This window comes from Pteronotus mesoamericanus, unplaced genomic scaffold, assembly GCF_021234165.1.
Source record: "Pteronotus mesoamericanus isolate MK-2021 breed Mesoamerican mustached bat unplaced genomic scaffold, CSHL_Meso_final contig_20, whole genome shotgun sequence".
In the NCBI taxonomy this organism is placed as follows: Eukaryota; Metazoa; Chordata; class Mammalia; order Chiroptera; family Mormoopidae; genus Pteronotus; species Pteronotus mesoamericanus.
This window is the reverse complement of record NW_026555085.1, coordinates 25,998,347-26,022,645: the sequence shown is the minus strand read 5'-3', so window position 1 is coordinate 26,022,645 and position 24,299 is coordinate 25,998,347. Positions and strand designations below refer to the sequence as shown.

General features: G+C 35.6%; 1 protein-coding gene across 1 annotated transcript in view; it reads left to right on the top strand.

Moving 5' to 3' along the window:
* Positions 1–24,299, top strand: part of KHDRBS2 (KH RNA binding domain containing, signal transduction associated 2) — a 542,738-nt gene that overhangs the window by 321,114 nt on the left and 197,325 nt on the right. Inside the window, exon 5 of the mRNA XM_054569540.1 lies at positions 24,111–24,238. Coding sequence (XP_054425515.1) covers positions 24,111–24,238 — 128 coding nt within the window. The remainder of the gene's footprint in view (positions 1–24,110; positions 24,239–24,299) is intronic.

Here is a 24,299-nt window from a genome sequence, read left to right as displayed (position 1 = left end):
ATACACATACTCACTCAATGACATCTGCCCCCACTGACTAGTACGGTGAAGTTGTCATTGTTCACACATGCACATTCCAGTTCACTGTCTTTGGCTGCCAGGTTACATGGATGCTCAGTAAATTGTTCTTGTTACGTTAACCAATGGCTGGACTTTTTCCGGACAGGCCTTGTTTTTGCAGTGTAATTAATTTTAAAAATTGCTCCTGTGTAAAGTGGACATTTTGATGTTTTGGCATATGTATGCATCAATGAAACAATTACTAAACTCAAAATAATGAATATCTCCACCCAAAAGTTTCCTTACAGCCGTTTGTAAACACCCCTTCCTGGCAGCTATCCCCAGGCACACTTACTGTCTCCAAGGTGATGCTATGATTAGATTGCATTAAATACATAAAATAATTTGAGGAGAATTGACCACTTTCCAATATTGAGTATTCCAACTCATGACATGATATACCTCTTCATTTATTTAGGTTTTCTTTAATTTCTCTCAGTAATGTTTTGTAAATATCAGTGTGTAGGCCTTTCACAGCTTTTGCAAGATTATAGCTATTTCATATTTTTATGCTACTGTAAAAATATGTTTTTGTGTTTTCAATTTATAATTGTTGCTAGTACATAAAAATAAAATTTATATTTCTCTATATATTTTATATTATACAGTGTTGCTGAATTCACTCATTTATGTCTTCCAATTACTTTTTAGTAAATTCTATTAGATTCTGTTCTGTGAACAAAGGCTGTTTAACCTTTTTCATTCCATTCTGCATCCCTTCCAACTTTTACGGGTCCTGACCCATTAGCCAGAACCTCCAGTATAGCGTCGCATAGAGGTGGTAAGAGCAGACTTGCCTTTTTTCCTGATTGTAGGGAGAATAATTCAGTCTTTTGTCATTAATACAACATTAGTTGTAGGTTTTTCATAGAAACTTTTTATCAGGTTAAGCAAGATTGCTTCTATTCCTACATTGCTGAGGTTTTATTGTTTTCTGTTCTTTTTTATTTTTTGGAGAAACAAACATCCTATACCCTTCAAATTTCTGAGATTCTGGAGAATTAGTATTTCTTTTGTAAATGTTTGGTAAATTTCATAAATGAAGACATCCAAGTTTGGATTTTTCTTTGTGAAAAGAGTTTAAATTATAAATCCAACATTTTTTTAAAAAAGTTTTATGTATGCTATCTATTATCTAAATCATCTTAAGTTAACTTTGATAGCTTCTGTCTTTCAAAGACTGTGTACACTTTATCTAAGTTGTTTAACTCTTTGGTATAAAGTTGGTCATAATAGTCCCTTATTATACTTCTAATATCTGTAGGTTCTATAGCGATATTGCCTATCCTGTTCCTAATATTAGTAATTCATGTCTTCTCTTTTCATGTTAATATTTTCTTCTAATTCTTATTTCTCTTTAGTATTCATTTTGGATAATTCTATTGCTATGTTTTCAATTTCATTCATTTTTTTCTGTAGTATCTAATATTATGATCATATCTAGTGTATTTTTCATTTTACACATTGTAATTTTCATCTCTAGAAATTCAATTTAGGCCATTTACCCCCATGTCTCATTAAATGAAATACAGTTTATAGCCCTGGTTGGTGTGGCTCAGTGGATTGAGCACCAGCCTGTGAATCAAAGGGTCGCTTGTTCATTTCCCAGTCAGGACACATGCCTGGGTTGCAGGCCAGGTCCCCAGTAGGGATTGTGCTAGAGGCAACCTCACACTGATGTTTCTCTCCCTCTTTCTTTTTTTTTTTTTTTTTAATTAATTTATTTACTTTTTAACTACATTTGTCTCTGCCTTCCCCCTACTATCTCCCTCTTTCTTTTTCCCTTCCTCTCTGCCTAAAAATAAATAAATTTTAAAAATCTTTAAAAAATGGAATATAGTTTATAAAAACTGTTTTAATATCTTTGACAGTTTATTCTAACATGTGTATCCTTTCTGGATCAGTTTCAATTTGTTGTTTTTTTTTTATTTCCTGATGTTTGATCATATCTTACTTTGCTTGCCTGGTAATTTTAGATCAACAGCTAGATATTGTACATTTTACCTTATGAAGTGTTGTTTTTTTTTTAATTTCTGTAAATATTAATTAACCTTATTCTGGAATGCCATTAAGTTACTTGAAAACTTTGATTTTGTCATATCTTGCCTAGATTATAGGATTAATCATTTCCTACCAAGGACACAAGACCCTTCTGAGTCCCTTTCCTAATATCACATAAATTAAGCTTTCTAGTGTAGTTGGTTGGCCCCCACTCCTGGTCCCTTGTGAACAATGCGGACTGACCCCTATAGCCTTTTCTGTTGGTTTTTACTTTGAACCCTGGTAGTTCCTATTCACATGGGCACCCAATAGGACTCTGTTGAATACTCCAAAGGGATCCTCTAGATTCTTAGAGTTGCCTGTGTTTGCATCTCTTCATTAATTTTTCCTAGGAGCTCTAGCAACCTTGGCCTCCCTGGACTCTCACTGAGGTCTCTCCACCTGAAGAAGTTGCCTGGGCTCTGTTTGGACTGCTCCTCTGTGGCATGGCTTTGAGACTTCCTCCAAGCAGGGATCATAGAGCTTGCCTCACTTGTTTCCCACCACTCAGGGATTGCTCTTTTTAGTTACCTAAATTCAGCATTTTGAAATTACTGGATTTTAAAAAAAATTACAGAATATTTTCCACTTTTTTGTTGTTTCTAGATAATAAGATAAAAATGTTCCCATTTATCCCATCTTAGTTTGAAACAGAATTCCCTACAAAGATTCTTAAAAATAACAAATAACCCTGTGGTAGAATGAATAGGCTTTTCAGAAACACAGAGACCCAAATGGCTGATAAAGTTATTTATCATGACGTACAATTTTTTCCCATATAAATAGAAAATAAAAAAGATGACTTTCTATGGTTAGCAAATTAGTGGAAAATAAGTATTTCAATATCCTGTTGATAATAGTGTGAATAATATAAACCATTTTGGGAAGTCTGACAAAGTATATTAATTAAAAAAAAATAAAACCCACACACCATTTGACATAATCAATTCCTTTTCAGAGAGTCTAATCTCAGGATTAGAAGAAGTAATATAAGGGAATAATAATCATGTCACTGTAGTCACAAAGCAGTGGACAATTCTTAAACATCCACAGATAGAAGAATGGTCAATGGTATTAGTGAACTACCTATGTTACTAAGTTCTGTCTCAATGACTTTCACAAGGAATGGCCATGATATATTGTTCAGTTAAAAGAGAAACTTGCAAACAACATGAATGATATGACCATTAAAAAAAAATAGATCAGTGAACTGAACTAACAAGCCAAATGGAAACAGACTCAGAGACAGAGCAGGCTGACAGCTCTGGGGGTGGCGTTGAAGGGAGGAAAGAGCATAAAGAAAACCAACTCACAGACAAGCACAAGAGCGCAGTGATAGCAGGGGGAGGCAGCTGGCGGAAGTGGGAGAGGGCACAGGGGATCAATGGTAATGGAAAAATACAATAAGATAAACTATTTAAAATCTTTAAAAAAATACATAAAAATTTAAAAATAGAAAAAAGAATGGAAAAGTGAAAGGGTAAACATATTTTTAACTTTCAAAAGGTGTTTTGGAGCGGTGTCATGGAAAAACTATTTTTTTAATCTGTGTTTCACATTAACTTGTTATACTAATAAGCAAGTATCACCTCAAAATTAAAAATACATTTTAATAACAATTTTAAAATCACAGGAATGTTGCCAACCAGTGTACAATATAATTTGCTATATTCACATACATGTTGAAAGAAAATCAATAAAAAATGCCACTTTAATGTGTATATAATAAAACCTGAGAAGGCAAGAGAATATACCATTTATCTATAATCGCAGATGAAGTTACTTAGCAGATGAATGAAATAAGAACACTTTCTGATAGGAACACTTTAACATTTATTATGAAAATAAGACACTGGCAATTATAGGAGCATTTAAAAAAACTTTAACATACCCTGTAGCTTTACACTGTGTTGCTCATTACCCAAGGATATTGCCATGCAATTTTAAATGAGACTACTGATTGGAACTAATGAACTGATATTTTATGTTTTCCTTGTTTATACACCTCTTTTAAATGAATTGAATTTGAAAACTTGTCATGAGTATTCCTTTTCTTTTAAACTTTTCTTTGCCCCTTTGTTTTCTTTTTTATTTAAGAAACAATCTGATTTTGAAATGGATAATGCCTCCTCCCCATAACTATTTTGGTTTTTGTTGACATTTTATTAATTTTTACTTTTATGAAGTGACTTACATGAGGCTTCTATTTTATCACAGGTATTTCACTTACTTTTCTTCCAGCTGCATTTCTACAAAACATTCAGTATTTTTGTTTTATTCATTTTTCTATAGACTTTCATTTTATAACAATGATATTATGATCACCCAGTGTAAATATGCTCTGGCTGAAGATTCATTTAGGATTGGATCTTTTCCAGATACTCAGTCAAGAATAGCTTCAGTTTTGACTGTTGGTTAAATGTACGGTACAAAGAAACAGCCCTAAACTGACTTGTGGCTATGAATCTTCCTGAATTCATCAAATCAGGGTTTGCCTGATTGTCACCCAAGGCCTTAACCCTTCAAGGGTAAATAACCAAAACAAATTTCTCATATTTTATAATTTACTGTAGTTCAAGGATTCTTTACCACTTTTGAAAAATATAGGATAAATATAGGATAAACCTATAATACTTTAGGATTAGCTTTTAAGTTAAAATCTTCCAAGTACTAAAATAAAGTGGATACAATAGATCTGCCTTATCATTTCAAATAGGAAGTCTTGTAATCCGCACGGAGAAAAGAATAGCTAACATTCCTCAGGTACTCAGTATGTTCTAGACACCATTTTAGAAATTTACATGTGTTTATTTATTTAATCCTCCCAAAATTCCTACTATTTCGTTTATTACTATTATCAATCCCATTGTATTGATAAGAAAATGTAGGCCCCAGAGCTTAGTGTTGTACCTTAAACCACAAAGAAGAATGTCAGTGCCCGAATCTGACTCGGGCAATCGGGCCGCATTCACACTTTCACACTCACAGCTGCTACACGATATCCTGTCTCCAGAGTCCAATACAGTAATACATTAATATAATACAATCATACTATTTTTTTTTTGCTCACAGTCTTTAAACTTAACTCTTCTGAAAGCTGGCTTAGTACCAAAAATATTTCATCATAAAATTAAACAACCTAAATGCTACCATTGCGCAATAATGTTACAATCATGTTTTCATTATTTTTAGGCTCTTGGGGTACTGTATTATCTTTTTATGTGAAAATTGATTTTCGTTTCAACTCAAAACACATAAAAACAGATTTTTCTCATACCACTCCTTGAATTATAAAAGGGAGTGAAAGGTACTGTGATATTTCAAGTCCACATCCCCCTAAAAGACCCAGGGATAGGGTCCTGCATGAAGAATGCCAGACTTTTAGTTCCCACAGAGAGAGGGTAGGTCTTCTCTTCTTCTTATTTTTTTTTTATTGTTGTTCAAACACAGTTGTCTCCACTTTCCCCCTGCCATCCTCCCCACCCCCACCTCTCACCCTCAGTCCTAACCCCCTTTGGCTTTGTCCATGGGACCTTATTTCTTAAGTAGACCAATGGCTTTCAAAATTTGGGAAGGCGTGATAGTTTGGTGGTTATTTTTTTAGGTTTGAAGTCACAGTGAACATGGCCAGAAATAATTCAAAATGAAGAAATTAGACAAAAGAATACTTTTTAGAAGAGAGACACTAAATGAAAGATCATGGTGTAGTCATGTTTCGACAAATGGAAGTTATGCAAAAATAGCAAATACACAGGGCTAAGAAAAAGTCTTATGAGCTAACTGGTTTACATGAATAATTTTGATATATCAATTTATCTCATCACACTGTGAATTTAGATCTCTTCAAGCTTTGTACAGTTGATTTCCAACATATCAACAAATGACTGTGTGATCATCACTGCCCATTTTGCTATAATATGAGCTACTCAATTCCATATCTCTGTGCTCTGAATTTCTGTTGCTCTTGATAACCCTTTCCTGACTCTTTTAGATGTCTTCTGTACTTTTAAAAATTTTTGCACAATCACATGTTTCATATAAACCTCAGGCTGCTGTGTGTTTTATTTTTCCATTCACCTCATCCTTGCCCTGAGTTTTTATTTTCTTTCTAATTTTACACAAACATACATGCATGTCAGTGTGCATGTAAGAAAATAAAGTTATCTAGAGGCTTGCAGTGTAGTTTGAGTTGTCACCAAATCTTCAGCTGTGGAGTCAGGTTTTATTTATTTGTTTTATTTACTTATTCATATTTTAGAGATAAGAAAATAGAGAGTAAAGAAAAGAAAGGTGACTTATAAAGTCACACAGACAGAATACAAACTAGAGCTCAGAATTCCTGTCCCCAGACCTAGAAAGCAGCTTATCCAATTTCTATATTTATCTGTATCATTTGTGTATTTGGGACAATTTATTAGTAAAAAAACTAACATGCTCATATTTTTCACACACATGTATACCACCACTAACACCACCATCAACAACAACAGCAATAATACCACTTTAGCAACAAGGCAATAGGATATCCTTTCATTTCCTTTTCTGTTTTCCAAAAGAACACAGTGATTTGGCAGGACTGCCTCAGTACAGCCCATTATCATGTATGTAGAGTAAGGGACTTGGAGCTCTGATTCAGAAACCTATGCTCTTTGATTTCTGCATGCTTAATTTCTGAATAGAATTAGGCCGACAAGATCTCAGACAAGAGGAAAATAAAATAAGAATAATTTAACTGGGACAAAGATGAGAAATGTAAGATCTTTAAAATGTTTTCTATCACTAACTCCCTGCTTGTGATTTGCCTCACATTCATCATTTAACCTCCAAGTCTGTAAATGGGGCTAATAATCCTGCAACCTTTCATCCTTCACTGAGGTGCCATAAGGATGAAATGAGTCTGCTTGTGATGCACAAAGGGCTCCTTGCGGATCTGAAGTATATATGCAAAAGGTTGAGTCGGCGTCTCTCTCTGATGAAAAGTAAAGTACTTTTCTACCACCATGATTTTTTTAAGCTTGTGTAGATTGTTTAAATTTAGTAAAAATAGTCTTTATTTCATGGCATCATGAATCACAATTATATTCTAATTGAGCTTTTAAATAGTTTTATTATTTAGAGGAGTTTTAGGTTCAGAAAGGTACACAGATTCCCCATATACCCCTATCCCCACTTGGCATGGCCTCTCGCATTATCAACATTCTCCATCAGAGTAGTGCATTTGTTACAACTGGTGAACCAACACTGACACATCATTATCACCCCAAGTCCATAGTTCCCGTCAGGGTTCATTCTTGATGTTGTACATTCTATAGGTTTTGACAAATGTATTATGATATGCATTGCTCTAGACTAAATGTTTATGTCCCCCTAATATTCATATGTTGAAATCCCAACCTTCAAGGTGATGGTGTTAGGGAGGTGGGGCTTTGGGGATGATTATATCATGAGGTTGGAGTCCTCATACGCGAGATTAGTGCCATTAGTAAAGAGACCCCAGCAAGATCCTTCGCTCCTTCTGCCATGTGAGGATACAGAGAAGAAGTCTATTCATGAACCAAGAAGTATATTCTCACCAAACACTGAATCTGTCACTTCCTTTATCTTGGACTACCCTACATCCTGAACTGTGAGAAATGAATTTCTGGGTTTTATAAGCGACTTAGTCTTTGATATTCTGTTACAGCAGCCTGAATGGACTAAGACATGTTCCCACCATTACTGTATTATATAGATTAATTTCACTGCCCTAAAATTGCCTGTGTCCCACATACTTATCCATCCCTCTTCCCTAATCCCTGGTAACAATTGATCCTTTCAGTGTGTTCATAGCTTTGTCTTTTTCAGAATGTCATACAGTTGGAGTCAAATAGTATATAGTCTTTTCATATCAGCTATTTTGATATGTATTTAAGTTTCCTCAATGTCTTTTCATTGCTTGAAAGCTCATTTTTTTTTTAGTGCTGAATAATATTCCATTGCCTGGGTATACCACAATTTGTTTATACATTCACCTACTGAAGGACATCTTGGTTGCCTCCAAGTTTTGGTAATTATGAGTAAAGATGCTATAAACATTCATGTGCAGGTTTTTGTGTGGACATAAATTTCCACTCCATTGGGTAAATCCCAAGGAGCATAACTGCTGGATTGAACAGTAAAAGTGTGTATTGTTTTGAAAGAAAGCACCACCATGCCTTGCAAAGTGACTGTGCCATTCTTCATTCCCACCAGCAAAATATCAGACTTCCTGTTGCTATACATGTTCACCATCATTTAGAGTTATCATTCTTTTGAATTTTTGTCATTCTAATAGGTGTTTAGTCATATCTCATTGTTTTAATTTGCAATTGACTAATGGCATATGATGTTGAATACCTCCTCATGTGCTTATTTGCAATTTGTATATACTCTTTGGTGAAGTATCTTTTCAGATCTTTTGTTCATTTTATTTTTTTTATACTTACTGAGGACATGGTTATTGATTTGAGAGAGAGGTGAAGGGAGGGAGAGAAACATCTACGTGAGAGAGAAACATCGATCAGTTGCCTCTCCTAAGTGCCCACTGGGACCGAGGACCAAACCCGCAACAGCTAGGCATGTGCCCTGACCAGGAATCGAACCCATCCCTTTCTGTTTATGAGACGATGTTCTGACCAACTGAGCCACATCAGCCAAGGCTCTTTTATCAATTTTTTAAATTTTTTGTTTTCTTACTATTGAGTTTTAAGAGTTGATTGTATATTATCCAAAGTATACAATCTTTTGGATCAAAAAATTGTATATTTTGGATAATTTACAATCAAAAAAGATTGTATATTTTGGATAAGTCCTTTATCAGATATGCCTTTTGAAAATATTTTTTGCCAGTCTGTGGCTTATGTTCTCATTATCTTGAAATAGTGATTGATTTTTAATTTACCCTGAATTATTTTTCAGATTTTACTTTTTACTTTTCAAATCAGTATTGCATTGATAGTTGCAACGAATAAACATTACTTTGTAATGCTTAGTTAGACAGGACTTGCCAATTAGTCCAATATTAGTTTGTATATGTAAATATACTACAATTATATGGTAAATAGAGGAAAAAACAGAAGTTCATACATTAAGGAAGTTTGGGTAGAAACCCAAAACTCTAGTTGTGTTGCAAATAATTTAGAGGAATCACAAGAGTAGTTTGCGGAGAGCTGGATTCTCTGCCGTCACGTGCACATCATTGCCTTTATACGCATCAGTCAGTAACTTAGAGCTATATAGGTCTCTAAGTCAACAAGATTTTACAAGTATCTTTTTAGCTTTTCAGAACATAACCATTACTCAAATTGAGTTATAAGCCTCAAAATGGCTAATTTGCAAGCACCAGGTGAATTAAGTTTAGAGTTAAGTGTATTTTAAAAACATACAAATCAGACCTCCTGGAAGAACGTTCTTGTTCATTGTAAAACAATACTGGGGTATATATTTGTAATCTATAAATTATCTGGAGAGTGATAGAGGAAAGAGAACCATAGATCTGCTCTGTACTTACTGATGCTCTGGAAGCAATATCCGTGATGGTGCAGAAGACAGCCAATTAATGGCTTTTGTGGTTTGCTAAATGCCTGAGTAAAGTTGAGGTGTTTAATAACCACAAAAGCCCTTTACTGCCACTATAGTCCTAAGACTTCAATCGCGATTTATATTCTATACCAGCATTAAAGCTGGTAAAACAAACTAAAGCATAAATTTCTTTTCAAAACATTCTCTTTTTCCTCAAGAGAGTTTGGACACTATTTTTTAAAGCTTTTTAATTTTTAAAAAAAAATTGTTTCCATTTATTTCAGTGGCTTGGAAGCAAAGAAATATATAAAAGGAGTTGGTTTGCAAAGCAAAGTGTTGACTGTGTGTTTTATGAAGAAATTATCATGGAAATAGACAAGTAGACAACACATTTCTACTCTATTGTATTTTGATTCTATATTAGGAAAGTTGAACATTATATAGCCTGCCCTCCTGTTGATATCCAGAGTAGCCTTCTTCATGAGAAATTCTAGAGGAGATACTTGTGGATTATTTAATTGGATCATTATGACCACTTTTTAACTTTCCAGATATGAAAACGAGTCCAGAAATGACTTGTTTAATGAGAAAAAACTAGTTAAGAGTAAAACTTGAATTCTGTCCTCCTTCTTACCTGCATCGCTTCATGTCTGTGCTGCTGTAAAAGTCTTCTACAACAATTCAGTTTCTGTAGAAGAACTGAATGGCATCCCCTCAACTCCAGCCCCTCATCTGCATTCCTGAGGGATCCCTCCAAAGCCTGTCCATGGTGATGCCAATCTGTGAGCACTAATTGTCTTGAGAACACAAGGCTCCAGTCCTCTACCATGTCACATCCACGTGCCCTCCCACCTCAGACATGATGCTTTAGGAATATTGGGTTATTACCTATTCCCTTCCTCTACTACTTTTTTTCTCATGGCTTCATAACTTTATGCATGAAAATTGGCCTAAATTGTTCTTTTTGACCTCTAACTAACAACTTTTCACTTCTCTCGTTTTGATCCCCAGATGCCTCCCCTAAAGGTATTTATTTTCCTTATAGGATTAAGAGACTAGCCTTTTGTCTTTTTTATGTTTTCGCAAGCAGAGTGCCTAAATATCTGCATGCCTACCTAGAAGATAGGCTACCCACATAGGAGGAAATTACAGCACGCCTTATAAATTCTCATTTAATAAAGCTCCTTGTTGACAGTATTTGATCTCCTTTTTAAGAATAGAGAAAGACAAGAGGGAAACACATTTACTATTCTGCCCAGTTCCTTTTATTGTTTGTTTTATACTATATCACTGTCTGAAATACTTCTTCTTTTGGGGGGTTTTTGGGATCTCTTTCCCCACATTAGACTATAAGCTCAATGAGGGCTCTCTTGTTTACTGTAGCCTCAGTACTTAGAATAAATATATAAACAAATAAGCATTTTTGTTATTTGGAATATATGTGTGTGTGCATATGTATAATGTTAAAATATTTATTAATAATATTTTTTCACTGAGGAAAGCAGTAAAAAGAGTCCCAAATGCTCCCTTCTCAGTCTCTTGGCCTTGTTATGTTTGTACAGTTTCAATAGAAGCCTTGCTTTCTGTCCCCAGCACTAAATGGTGTGAGCCTGTGCTGTTGATACTCTAGACTTTAGAACAAAATAAGGGTCCCACCTTCAGAAAAAGTACATGAGCATTATAGATAGTATCCAAATGTTGTTTGGTCCTGCATTTCATAGAAAATAAAGGAACGTTGAAGTTCTTTTTGGCCTACATGTACCTCTTGAGAGCCTATAATTTCTCTCATTGAGATAAAAAGCAAATAGAGTCTCCATCACAGAGCACAGAACTAATGCTGGAACAATTAAATAGTTACTTTCTCCTAATCAGAGTTTGCAGAATGAATATTTAAAATGAGTGTGGAGCAGGGTTGGGGAAGATTGTTACCTGAATGCTAATTCTTGATAGCACTTCTGCCATGTCTTTGATGAAAGGACTTAATGTATATAAACATCTTGGTAGGGATCCTGAATGGTCTTGAAATACCTGATATTGGAGAAAGAAGGTGTTATCTTTACTCTTTGAGGTGCAGGGTTAGAAAGGAAGAAGATCCAAGACCTGAAAGGAGCCTTACAAGAGTACCATCAACCCCAGGGCTGTTGAGAGGATCTGGTGGCTTCCTGCAGTGAACACCGTCAATAGAACAGGATTGATTCTGACTACCTGTTGTGCAGGTTCCTTGTGTGGAGGAAGGGAAGAGTGGCTGCCTGACCCCACTGACTCAAGTGTTGTTGAGGAGAACAGTGGGATTAGGAAATCTTGGGAGAAGCCTCAAAACAGAAGCCTCTGAAGTCACCCTCCAGAGGAGCAGCCCAGTGTGCCAGCTGCTCTGCATGGGCTCACTACAGCAAAGAGTCCAGGTCTTCCTTGCTTAGTTTTGTTCCTCACAAAGAGGTTCCAACATACAACCTTTTTGGATGCTGACAAAATCCACCTCACAGATAGGCACATACAATCTACTACCCATTGTAAGACCTTACCTTAGCAAATTGAGGAAGAGAAACCCAGCTGAATAATCCAACAAATGATTCCCATTGATGAGAAGTCAATGGAAACAAGGAAAGGAATAAAGGATATACACAGTCTTCCAACTCCCAAACTTTGTTCTTTTCACTTTGCAATTATGACTTTTCATGTCGCTACATGGAACTTTCATATCATATATGAACATAACTCTTTCTAATTTTTTCAACTATTTCACTGTATTGCAGACATATATTACAAGTTTATTTCTTCACTTACTAACCATGAAAGTAAAATTTTCATCAACTGTTCCGTCTTTTCCCTTCCCTAAGTATCCAGTAGCTGGCCTTCTTCACTTAACATCCTTCATCCCAGCCAGATACTCTCACTCCTGCTTATTAGTGCTCATTGGCTGTGCTATGTTCACCATTCCCTTCTGGTACAGGATTCTGCTCTCCTCTAATACACTGTCTGAAAAAGTGGCACTTACATTATATTTCAGGACTACTTTATTCTAATCTTATTAAATATTCAGGTAGAATACTATGCAAAGTTTTTTTTAGGTTAAATTTGGAGGTAACTGAAGCTCCCAAGTACAAAGGTCACTGAAAAAAAAGACAAGTGCAACATATTTTATACTCTTTTCATAGAATTCTTTAAAAAGTTACCATGACTGAGTAGGTGGTTGTTTTCCTGATTAAGAGAAATAGGAAGAAACATTACATTTTCATGTGGGAGAATGAAAGGAGAATTTCTAGGAGAGATTTTCTTTAATTTTTTAAATTGATTTTAGAGAGAGAGACAGAAATATCAATTTGTTGTTCCACTTACTTATGCATTCAGTGGTTGATTCTTTTATGTGCCCTGACCAGGGATTGAACCCACACCCTTGGCATGTCAGAATGACATTGTAACCGAGTACCCAGCCAAGGCTAAGAGACATTTTCTAATGAGCCATTAATCGAAATAGCTCTTCTCAGTTAATACCTTTATTTCTAAAACAGAAAGGTAGAGTTCAATATTTTTTTCAATAAAATAAAATTTAAAAAGTAGCAGCCATGAAAGTACTATTATACTATTGAGAATAAATTGTTTTTTAAAGCAACAAAAGGATTCAAAGTTGAACTGAGCATACACCCATTCAGAGAACATTAAAAAGCCTCCTTTCCTTGTCTAGGTGTTTACTGAAGTGTTACTTTCTCTGACATCTCATGAACATGTGTAAGAATCTTACCATCTATATTCACTTCAACTCCACTGGCTCAGAGGCTTTCCTCTGCTATGTCTCCAGCACCTACATCAGTGCCTGGTTCTTACTTGCTGCTCAAAAATATATTGAATAAATAAAAGGATGATTTATTTTAGCAAAACACCTTTAGGCACTTTTAAAAATCTGGCTGGTTAGAGTCATTAATATCTTGAATATATAATTTTTATGGGTAACAGAAGGCCTGGAATTTTAGGGTTATTGACAAAAATCACTCATATGGCCTATATCCCTGAATACACAGACATTTTATGCACATAATTTGCAATCTTCTCTAAATGTATCCTTATCATGATGATTTCTTTGATAAGAAGAATTTGGGACCATTGACTCAATGTACCAATAAACATCATCAAGTCTGTGTTAACAAAGAGTTCATTTTTTGTACTTGTAAATTAAGGTAGATATAATATGCCAAAGCTTACATTAATGCCTATTTCATCTTAAAATGCAGCTCGAGAGCCTGTATCATATGCACAGTAACTTGCCAAGAAAATATAGTCCTTTTGACTGTACTTACACAAGTGGAACTTGGTATTTTTAGAAAGCAGCACAACTTTCTCAAGTAATATTAACTCAATATTTACCTATCATTCTAAATTTAAACTGAGATAGTGACTGACTTGATAAACTCTGAGGGATAAAGGTATAGCGCCAAAGACACGAGTTGTTTGTTGCCCATTCAAAATGTCTTCATTCCTAGACTTCATATATAAGTGGTCAATGGTTACTAAGGTAAAATAAAACAAGATAGAAAATAAGCCTTTCCAATAATCCTGCAAACTATCTACATAATATCTGTATAGTTATATTATTTTTTATGCTTGTTACATAATGTGCAATATAACTTTAATAATGAAAAAAAAAGGAGAAAACATTCTTGAGTAACAGAAATTACCATAACTAGCAGTTCTAGCTAGAAAGTACATGACATTTTTACTTTGTGATATTCAATCTCTTTTGATGAATAAGCTTTATGAAGCCTTTACAGACCTTATGCAGAGTCATGCACCAAGCAGATTCTTAATAAATCTTAACTGACTATTTTTTGGCCACATTTTGTAAATGAGTTTTTCTGGTCCCTAGCCTGGGCTGATTAAAACTCACCCTGTGTTGGCTAAGAGATGTTGTCTAATAGCTAAGATGTTTTGCTAAATAATATTCAGCACAGCTCTAGTTGTTTTCTGAAATAGCTTCCTCCATTTCAACTCAGCTGCAGGTCTGATGTTGGCACAGGACCATTACCTCCCACATTTTCTTGTTTGTTACTCTGATGAAAGTGTCCTAACCTCACTATGTGTAAGGGCTCAGGAAATCCCGGGTCACTTTGTCATGGCACAGATGGGTTACAGTCTGCATTTCATTCTCCCTTGATATCATTTGAGTGGTCTTGGCATTGGTAGAGCCCAATACGCGTTCACATGCTACCAGTGGTTATAATCACAGTTTTAATGTGCATCAACAGGGCCCAGCACAGTCTTAGAAAAGGGAATTTGGCAGAGAAAAGGTCTCTCATGGTTCCTCCAGGTAGCCTGATTTTACCTGTCACTACCTGGCATCTATATGCAAGTGAAATAATCTTCCCAATTTGTATTTGGGTAAATGCCATCACAGCAGATGGACATGAGTGTATGGAACAGGGAAATTATGCATATACATTAAATATGCAGACTATGAGCATGAGTCCTTTCTAGGAACATCCAAACATCTGTCTGCTCTGAGCTTTTGTGTATACTGTTTATACCATATGTCATCACAGTAGGAGGGCCTTGTCAAAGAGGAAGAAAGGAGCACTCATGAATTCCGTGAAAACTGTTTCACAGGGCAAATTTGCCTCACCCTGAGCAAAAGGAACATACAAGTATTGTGAATGTATTTGTTATGATTTCAAGATAGCAAAATTTTTTTTTGGTGGCAAAAAAGCAAAAATTTTAGATATTGCAGGAAATTTAAAATTTGAATCAATTTTAAAAATGTATTTGTGTGATATACTTGTGTTATTTAGGCCTTGATAGATTCACTTAAAGGTTCACTATTATTTAAATTGCTTTTGTCTGAAACCAAGCCGTCATACTAATCAGCTCTTTTAGAGCAACTTTGTGATTCGTCTTGCAAAGCAATTTTTAGCCTGTGTATGTTTTATTTACTGCAAGTGTACCTAAAGTAGAAAAGCATTCTTCTTATTCGAAGCATGGAATCCCAGGAATTTGAAATTCTATCAAAAATAGCAGTAAAGTTTATCCCTAAGTATGTTTCATTTTTTTGACAAGAACATTGTCCTCATAACATGGATATGACTTATTTTAAAAATTTTGAAATATTCCATTCTTGCATACAAATTAAAGGAATATATTATGTTGTCTTTTAATATTTATTTATTTTAAATGACTGAAAATTATTTTTTTCATCCAGAATTGCTATAATTTTATGTTCTTTTGTATGAAGTTGTCACATGCTTAAGTGATTATTTGTCTTTTTCTCCGAAAACGTGTTTTAGTATTAAATTAATAAATAATATAATACTATAATATCATGCAATATAAATTATCACCACTCATGAACTTATATTTTAGTTTTTAGTGACTATCTTTTAGCAAATTTAACATAAAAATTAAAATGCCATAAAACTACAATCAACCATTCATATGTATTTTTTTATGACTCCAGAATCTTAGAACACAATATTATTCAAATGAAATAATATGTGGTATATTTCTAATAAGATAACATTTACAAGGTACACTTTGAATATTTTGTATCCTAGTATCTTTAAAACGTTTTATAACTGAAACATTCATTGGCAATGAATGTAACAATTAACTCCAACTCACCTACACTGATGTAGTAGTTATGGAAGTTTAATTCAAAGTTAGATCTGTGCTTATTGAAAGACTGAAAATAAGCATTATAATATAGAATTTATACAATTTGGTGTTTAGAAAGTTATATAATATTTGTGTTATAAAAATAATACACAGGATATATTTATCTAGGGGATATTTAGAGTTTCAAACATGTCTGCATATGACATTAAAAAAAAACTCTGTAATATTTAGAGGTTTATTATTATAAATATAGTGCTATATATATATATATATGTATTTTGATTATCCAATTAGAAAAACCTCAGTTTATTAAAAGAGATGATCATTTAACATTTAATGATCCAAATATTGCAATTAATATGTCAACTGACACAGAAGTATACCTATGTTTTATAGTATCATCTATGAATGGTCTGACTAATTATTTGGTGCAATGTTAAGAAAGCCACATTATCCAAATGAGCTTTATCAGTAATAAAGTTGATGTTTTTATCTCAAAAAAAAAATGTCAACTGATTATCTTCAATTATATAAATCTGCATTACAAGTATGATTAGAAAATTTCTGTCACTAAATTAATGTACTATTTTTTTCTTTTTTAAAAAATGTTATTTATTTAATTTTAGAGAGGGGAAATGAGGGAGAAAGAGAGGGAGAGAAACATCAGTGTGTGGTTGCTTCTGGAGTGCCCCCTAGTGGGGACCTGGCCCACAACCCAGACATATGCCCTGACTGGAAATCAAACCAGTGATCCTTTGGTTTGCAGGCCAGAGCTCAATCCACTGAGCCACACCAGCCAGGGGGCCGTTTATTTTTCTTTTCTTTTTCTTTTTTGGATTATATTTTATTGATTATGCTTTTATGGTTGTCCTGATTTTTACCCCTTGATTCCTCTTCACCCAGTACCCCCACTCCTCCAGGCAATCCCCACACCATTGTTCATGTCCATGGATCATGTGTGTAAGTTCTTTGGCTACTTCATTTTCTATACTGTACTTTACATCTCCATAACTATTCTGTAATTACCTATTTGTACTTCTTAATCCCCTCACCTCTTCACCTGTTCTCCCCCTACCTCCTCCCATCTGGCAACCATCAAAATGTTCTCTGTATCCATGATTCTGCCCCTATTCTTCTTGTTTGCTTAGTTTGTTTTTTAGATTCAATTGTTTATAGATACGTATTATTTGCCACTTCATTGTTCGTAGTTTTGATCTTCATTTTTTACTTCAATAAGTCCCTTTAACATTTCATGTAATAATGGTCTGGTAATGATGAAATCCATTAGTTTTTTTCTTATCTGAGAAGACCTTTATCTGCCCTTCAGTTCTAAAAGATAGCTTTGCTGGATAGAGTAAACTTGGCAGTAGGTCCCTACTTTTCATGATGTTGAATATTTCTTGCCAATCCCTTCTAACCTGCAAAATTTCTTTGGAGAAATGAGCTGACAGTCTTATGGGAACTCCCCTATAGGTGACTTTTTTCTTTTGCTGCTTTTAAGATTCTCTCTTTATTAACCTTTGGCATTTTAATTATGATGTGTCTTGGAGTGGGCCTCTTTACATCCATCTTGTTTGTAACTCTGTGCTTCTTGGATTTGCGTGTCTATTTCTTTCACCAAATTAGGAAAGTTTTATTTCACTATTTTTTCAAATAGATTTCCAATTTCTTGCTCTTTCTCTTCTCCTTCTCACATCCCTATAGCGTGAAGGTTGGTGCACTTAGAGTTGTCCCAGAGGCTGCTTACACTATCCTCATTTTTTTGGATTCTTTCTTCTTGTTCTGATTGGTTGCTTTTTGCTTCCTTATGTTCCAAATCATTGATTTGATTCTGGGCTTCATCTGCTTTACTGTTATTTCCCTGTAAACTGTTCTTTATTTCAATTACTGTATCCTTCGTTTCTGACTGGATCTATTTTATGCTGTTGAGGTCCTCACTAAGTTCCTTCACCATCCTTATAACCTGTGTTTTGAACTTTGCATCTGATAGGTTGCTTATCTCCATTTCATTTAGCTTTTTTTCTGGAGTTTTGACCTGTTCTTTCATTTGGGCCATGTTTCTTTGTCTCCTTGTTTTGGCAGCCTCCCTGTGTTTGCTTCTATAAATTAAGCAGAGCTGCTTTGACTCTATGTCTTGGTAGTGTGGCTGAATGTAGTATTGTCTTATAGGGTCCAGTGGTACAGCCTCCTCTATCACCTATGCTAGGTACTCGAGGTGCACACTTCCTGTGGGCTGAGTACACCCTCCTCTTGTAGTTGAGCCTTTGTTGATACTGGCAGATGAATGGGAAGAGTTTACCCAGGCCAGTCAGCTGCAAGGACTGACTGTGAACGCGAACCTCCATCCTCCATGGAGGATCAGCTGTGCAGGGGCAGGGTGGTGGTGCTCCGACATGGTCTGTAGCTGTCCACTGGGTGCACTGGCCCTGAGGTTTCCCTGGTGGTGCAGGCCAAGGTCAGCCCCACCTGTGTTTTGCCTGGGGACACCCTGCCTGTACTACAAAGCAATCTGAGATGGCTGCTACTTGTGCTGGGCTTGGAGATTCCTGGGTGAAGCCAAGCTATGAATCTAAGCTGGCTGCTGCTAGTGCCAGGCCTGGGGTTCACTGATGCTAGCTGTGGCTTGTTTGATAGGATTTAGGAAGTTATGAAGCAAGAGCCAAGACCATTCATTCATATGGAAAAACAGCTTGGGTAGGTCTGTATGGGTCTGTAAATTGGGTGGGGCAGAGTCTCTGGGGATCTCAAAGGCAGGTCAAACAGTGTTAGCTTGATGGAGTCTCAGACATGACACCAGCTAACCAGTTCAGTGGGGGGGGGGGGGGGGGGGGGGGGGATTTAGCAAACAGACAATGGCCTCTGCTTGCCTTAATGCCAGATACTTCAGTGTCTCCCTGTATACCACTAATTCCTTTCAAGCTGCTACCCCAGTGCTGGAGCTCAAGGGGAGTGAGTCTGTATGTGCATCCTTTAGGATAACTGCTTTGGGATCCAGAAGTTTCTCCCACCAACTCAATCCCTGCTAGTTTTTGCAGCCAGAAGTTGTAGAGTCTTACCTTCCTAGCACCTGAACCCTGGGCTGGGAGACCTGGTATAGGGCTGGGACTCCTCACTCCCAAGATACACCTCCCTCCTGAATTTTTATCTACCAGACATGAATGTGGAATCAGCTCATTCTGCATCTGCACCCCTCCTACGAGTCTGGATGGATATGGTTTCTTTAATTCCATAGCTGTCAAACTTCCATTCAGTTCCATTTCATAGTTGTCAGACTTCTATTCAACTCAACTTCTGACAGTTCTGAGTGATGGTTGTTCTATATTTTAGTTGTAATTTTGAAGTGGTTGTGCAAAGAGGTGAGCCACTTAACATAATGTTCTCCAGGTCCAACCATGCTGTCACAAAGGATAAAACTATTTTTTTTATGGCCGAGTTGTATTCCATTGTTTAAGTGCCCAATAGTTGTTTCACCCACTCATCTATTGAAAGACACTTGGGCTGCTTCCATATCTTGGCTGTAAATAATGATGCAATGAACATAGAGGTTCTTATATTCTTTCAAATTAGTGTTTTGGGTTCCTTTGGATATATTCCCAGAAGTGGGATCATAGGGTTGAAAGACAAATCAACTTTTAATTTTTTGAGGTATCTCAGTACTGCTTTCCACAGTGGCTGCACCAACCTGCATTCCCATAAACAGTGCAAAAGGGTTACCCTTTCTCCACATCCTCACCAGCACTTGTTTGTTGATTCATTGATGACAGGCATTCTGAAAGGTGTGAAATGGTATCTCGTGATTTTAATTTGCATTTTTCTGATGATTAGTGATGTTGAGCATCTTTTCATATATCTATTGGCCATCTGTTGGCCATCTGTCCTCTTTGGAGAAGTGTCTATTCAGGCCCTTTGCCCATTTTTTAATTGGGTTGTTTGGTTTTTTTGGTGCTGAGTGTTGTAAGTTCTTTATAAATATTGGGTATTAATCCCATATCAGATATATCGGCAAATATGTTCTCCCATTCTGTGTGTTGTGTTTTTTGTTGTTGTTTTTGTTGATGTTTTCCTTTGCTGTGCAAAAACTTTTTATTTTGAGGTAGTCCCATTTGTTTATTTTTTCTTTTGTTTCCCTTTCCTAGGAGGATATATCTAATAAAATATTGCTACGAGCAATGTCTAAGATTTTGCTGTCTGTGTTTTCTTCTAGGATTTTTATGGTTTCAGGTCTAACATTTAAGTATTTGATCCATTTTTAATTTATTCTTGTGTGTGGTGAAAGAAGGTGTTCTAGTTTCACTATTCTGAACATATCTATCCAATTTTCCCAGCACCATTTATTGAATAAACTATCTTTAGCTCATTGTATGTGCTTGCTTCCTGTGTCAAATATTAATTGACTATAACAGCATAGGTTTATTTCTGGGCTCCAAGCAGAGCAGCAAATTGAAAAAAGATCTCCTTTCTTGTTAGGAATAGTACATTGGATAATTACAGATTTTTTCATTTTGACGGTGGCTGGCCAGTTCACTCAGAAGTAGCAATTTATCATATTACCTGGTCCTAATAAAATAATAGACATGTTTATTATTTAGTTTGGTTGTTGCTTACATGTGAAAATTCAGAGGTAGGAATTGAATAATACATGGCTAGTTAGAAACTATAATTTTGTGCTGTTAGCTCTTCTGTCAGCCAACTGCGTTGAGCCCATTATTATTATAACCAGATATTTAAAAGGATAAATATAAAAGAAACATGTTTAAAAATAAGAAAATAAGAACTTTGGACTGACTAGTATTTTTGCTTGAATCAACAGTGTACATAAAGCTGTGTATTAGAAATCCTTGTACACTGAGTATAGCGCTGTCGTTTTCTAGACTCAGGGCTGTCCAGCCTTCTGGCATCCCTGGGCCACACTGGAAGAAGAGCGGTTGTGGTGGGCCATACATTAAAAACACAAACACTGACAAAAACTGATGAGCAAAAAATAGATTTTAAGTAAATTTACAATTTTGTGTTGGGCCACATTCATAGCCATCCTGGGCTGCATGCAGTCCATGAGGCACGGTTTGGACACACTGTTCTAGATAGAGGTGCATGGGTGAGTATATACAGTTTTTATTTAATGTCACTGTAACATATATAAGAAGAACTAAACTGGCATAATTTTTTAATTTTATTTTTCAATTACAGTGTACATTCAATATTATTTTGCATTAGATTCAGGTGTACAACATAGTGTTTAGACAATGATATGTTTTACAAAGTGGTCCCCCCATATTTCCAGTACCCACCTGGCACCATACTTAGTTATAACAATATTATTGACTATATTCCATATGCTGCGTTTTATAGCCTCATGACTATTTTGTAACTACCAAGTTGGTCTTAATCTCTTCATCTTTTTCACCCAGGCCCCCAACCTCCTTGCCTCTGGCAACCGTCAGTCTGTTCTCTGTGTCTATGAGTCTATTTCAGTTTTGTTTGTTAATTTTGTTCATTAGATTCCACATATAAGTAGAGTCATATGGTATTTGTCTTTCCCTGACTGACTTATTTCACTTAGCATAATACTCCCTTGGTCTATCTATGCTATTGCAACTGGTAAAATTTCCTTCTTTTTATGGCCAAGCAATATTCCATGGAAGGTACCACGACATTTTTATCCATTCATCTCTTGTGGGTATTTGTGTTGCTTCCATAGCTTGGCTATATAAATAGCACTGCAGTGAACATAGGGGAGCATATATTCTTTTGAATTAGTGTTTTGGGTTTTTAAGATATATATACCCAGAAGTAGAACTGCTGGCTCATAAGGCATTTTCATTTTTAATTTTTTGAGGTATCTCAATACTGCTCTCCACAGTGGCTGCACCAATCTGTATTACCACTAATAGTGCACAAGGGTTCCCTTTTTTCCACATCCTTGCCAGCACTTATTGTTAGTGGATTTATTGATGATAGCTATTTTGACAATTGTGAGGTGGTATCTCATTGTGGTTTTAATGTGCATTTCTCTGATGATTAGTGACATTGAGCATCTTTTCATATGTCTATTGGCTATATGTTTGTTTTCTTTGGAGAAGTGTATATTCAGGTCCTCTGCCCATTTTTAAATTGAATTGCTTGTGGTTTTTTTGTTTGTTTGTGTGTTTGTGCATGTGTGTATATTTTAAGTTGTATGAGGTCTTTATAAATTTTGGATACTAACACATTTACCAGATGTATCACTGGCAAATATCTTCTATTCAGTAGGTTGTCTTCATTTTGTTGATGGTTTCCTTTGTTGTGCAAAAGCTTTTTGGTTTAATGTAGTACCATTCGTTTTTTTTTTTGTTTTTCTTTAAAACTGGCATCATTTGATGAGATAATAGACGTGATTTTTGGTCCCACAACTAATTCTCAAACATTTCTGTTAGATCACCCTTTACAAATATTTTTAGTCTCAACTCTCAGGCCTCTCCTCAACACCAGAAAATCAACTAGGTTGATTTCACTTAAATATATGTTTACTTTAAAAAAAATATTTAATTAGATTGACTATTTGGCAAAAATACTTGCAGAAAATTTGGTCCTGTCCAAAATAGCCATGGAGACATTTGGTCCTTGTCAAAAAATCCTTGCTATGTGCTGACATATTAGCAGACCCTGCATCATGAGATCCATTCCTCAACATGTTGTCCTCTAAGCACTTCACTATCTGTGGAACCCTTCTGCAGCTCTCATGGTTCATTTAAATTCTGTTCTGCAAGATCCAAACCTTAACCCATGTACCTAACATCATGAGCCATTACCAGCTGGGAAACTGAGGCAAGAAGGGTTATTATTGAAACTGCAGTCACACCACAGTTATTGGACCAGTAAAAAAGATAATATTTTATGTATCAATTCTGTAAACGAAAAATAAAATAAACATTATGGACTATCTGAACATAGGGATATTTTATCTGTGGGGACATTTTTGACACCAAATATCAAGGACTATTTGGTGTGGACTAGATAAACTTGTGGATGTCTTGAACAGGACCAACTGTCCACTAAATAGCAAACATAACTACTCAGTTTTGCAGTGTTTAACCAACTATGCACATGCACGTGTGTGTGTGTGTGTGTGTGTGTATTATTAGCAAAAGGAGAAACAGGTAAGACTGACACTTGTTTTTTTGAAGAGAACTGACTCAAATCTATTCTTTGGTCATTAAAATGACTGATACTTTTCCACATCAATAAGGGAGAGAGATGGTCCCTTTGACTTTGACTCAGTCTCTGGTTATTACTGTTAAATTACTATTAAATTTGCCTTCTGCCAGTGCTATCACTCTGTCAGTCCAATGCTAGAGCACAGAAAATTGCTTGTTTTTGAACATTGCCCATCAATTTGTTTGGTTAGATTGACAGCTCCCCAGTTGTCTGAAACTGTCTCCTATTATTTGCACTTTTTAATTATTTGAACACATGCTCAGTATCTGCTCTGGGCCTTGGGATTGCCCCTTTTTGGTTTATGCAACAGGAGGTGTGTGAGCATTACCCTGTCATTCAAGGTGTTTTTCATTAATTCTCTTCTTAGCAAACATGACATTGGTACATTCCAAGATATTGTTCTATATTATTTTTTTCCCTTTGCTCGCTAACACATCAAGTGATATCCCAGCAAAAGTCATCTGACTTCCTGCTGAGTACTCACTTCCTTGATAAATAAAGCAACTTCAATTTCTTTACATAAAAAATAAGAATCTGAAGTATATATACTTTTACATCATTTTAGAATTTTGTACACAAGGCTCCAGAAAATAAATGAAAAGTTTCATTTCTTACTGTGTTTGTTAAGCTCAAATAACCCACTGCCCCTTAATTCATCAGGTCACATTTTTTCCTTCTAGGACTATAATGATGAAATCCGTCAGGAACAACTACGTGAATTATCTTACTTAAATGGCTCAGAAGACTCTGGTCGTGGCAGAGGTATTAGAGGCAGAGGGATCAGAATAGCCCCCACAACGCCTTCAAGGTATGTTAGTTTTTACTTCAAGTGCATTAACAGCCAATGAGGAGGGTGATCTTTTTTTCTG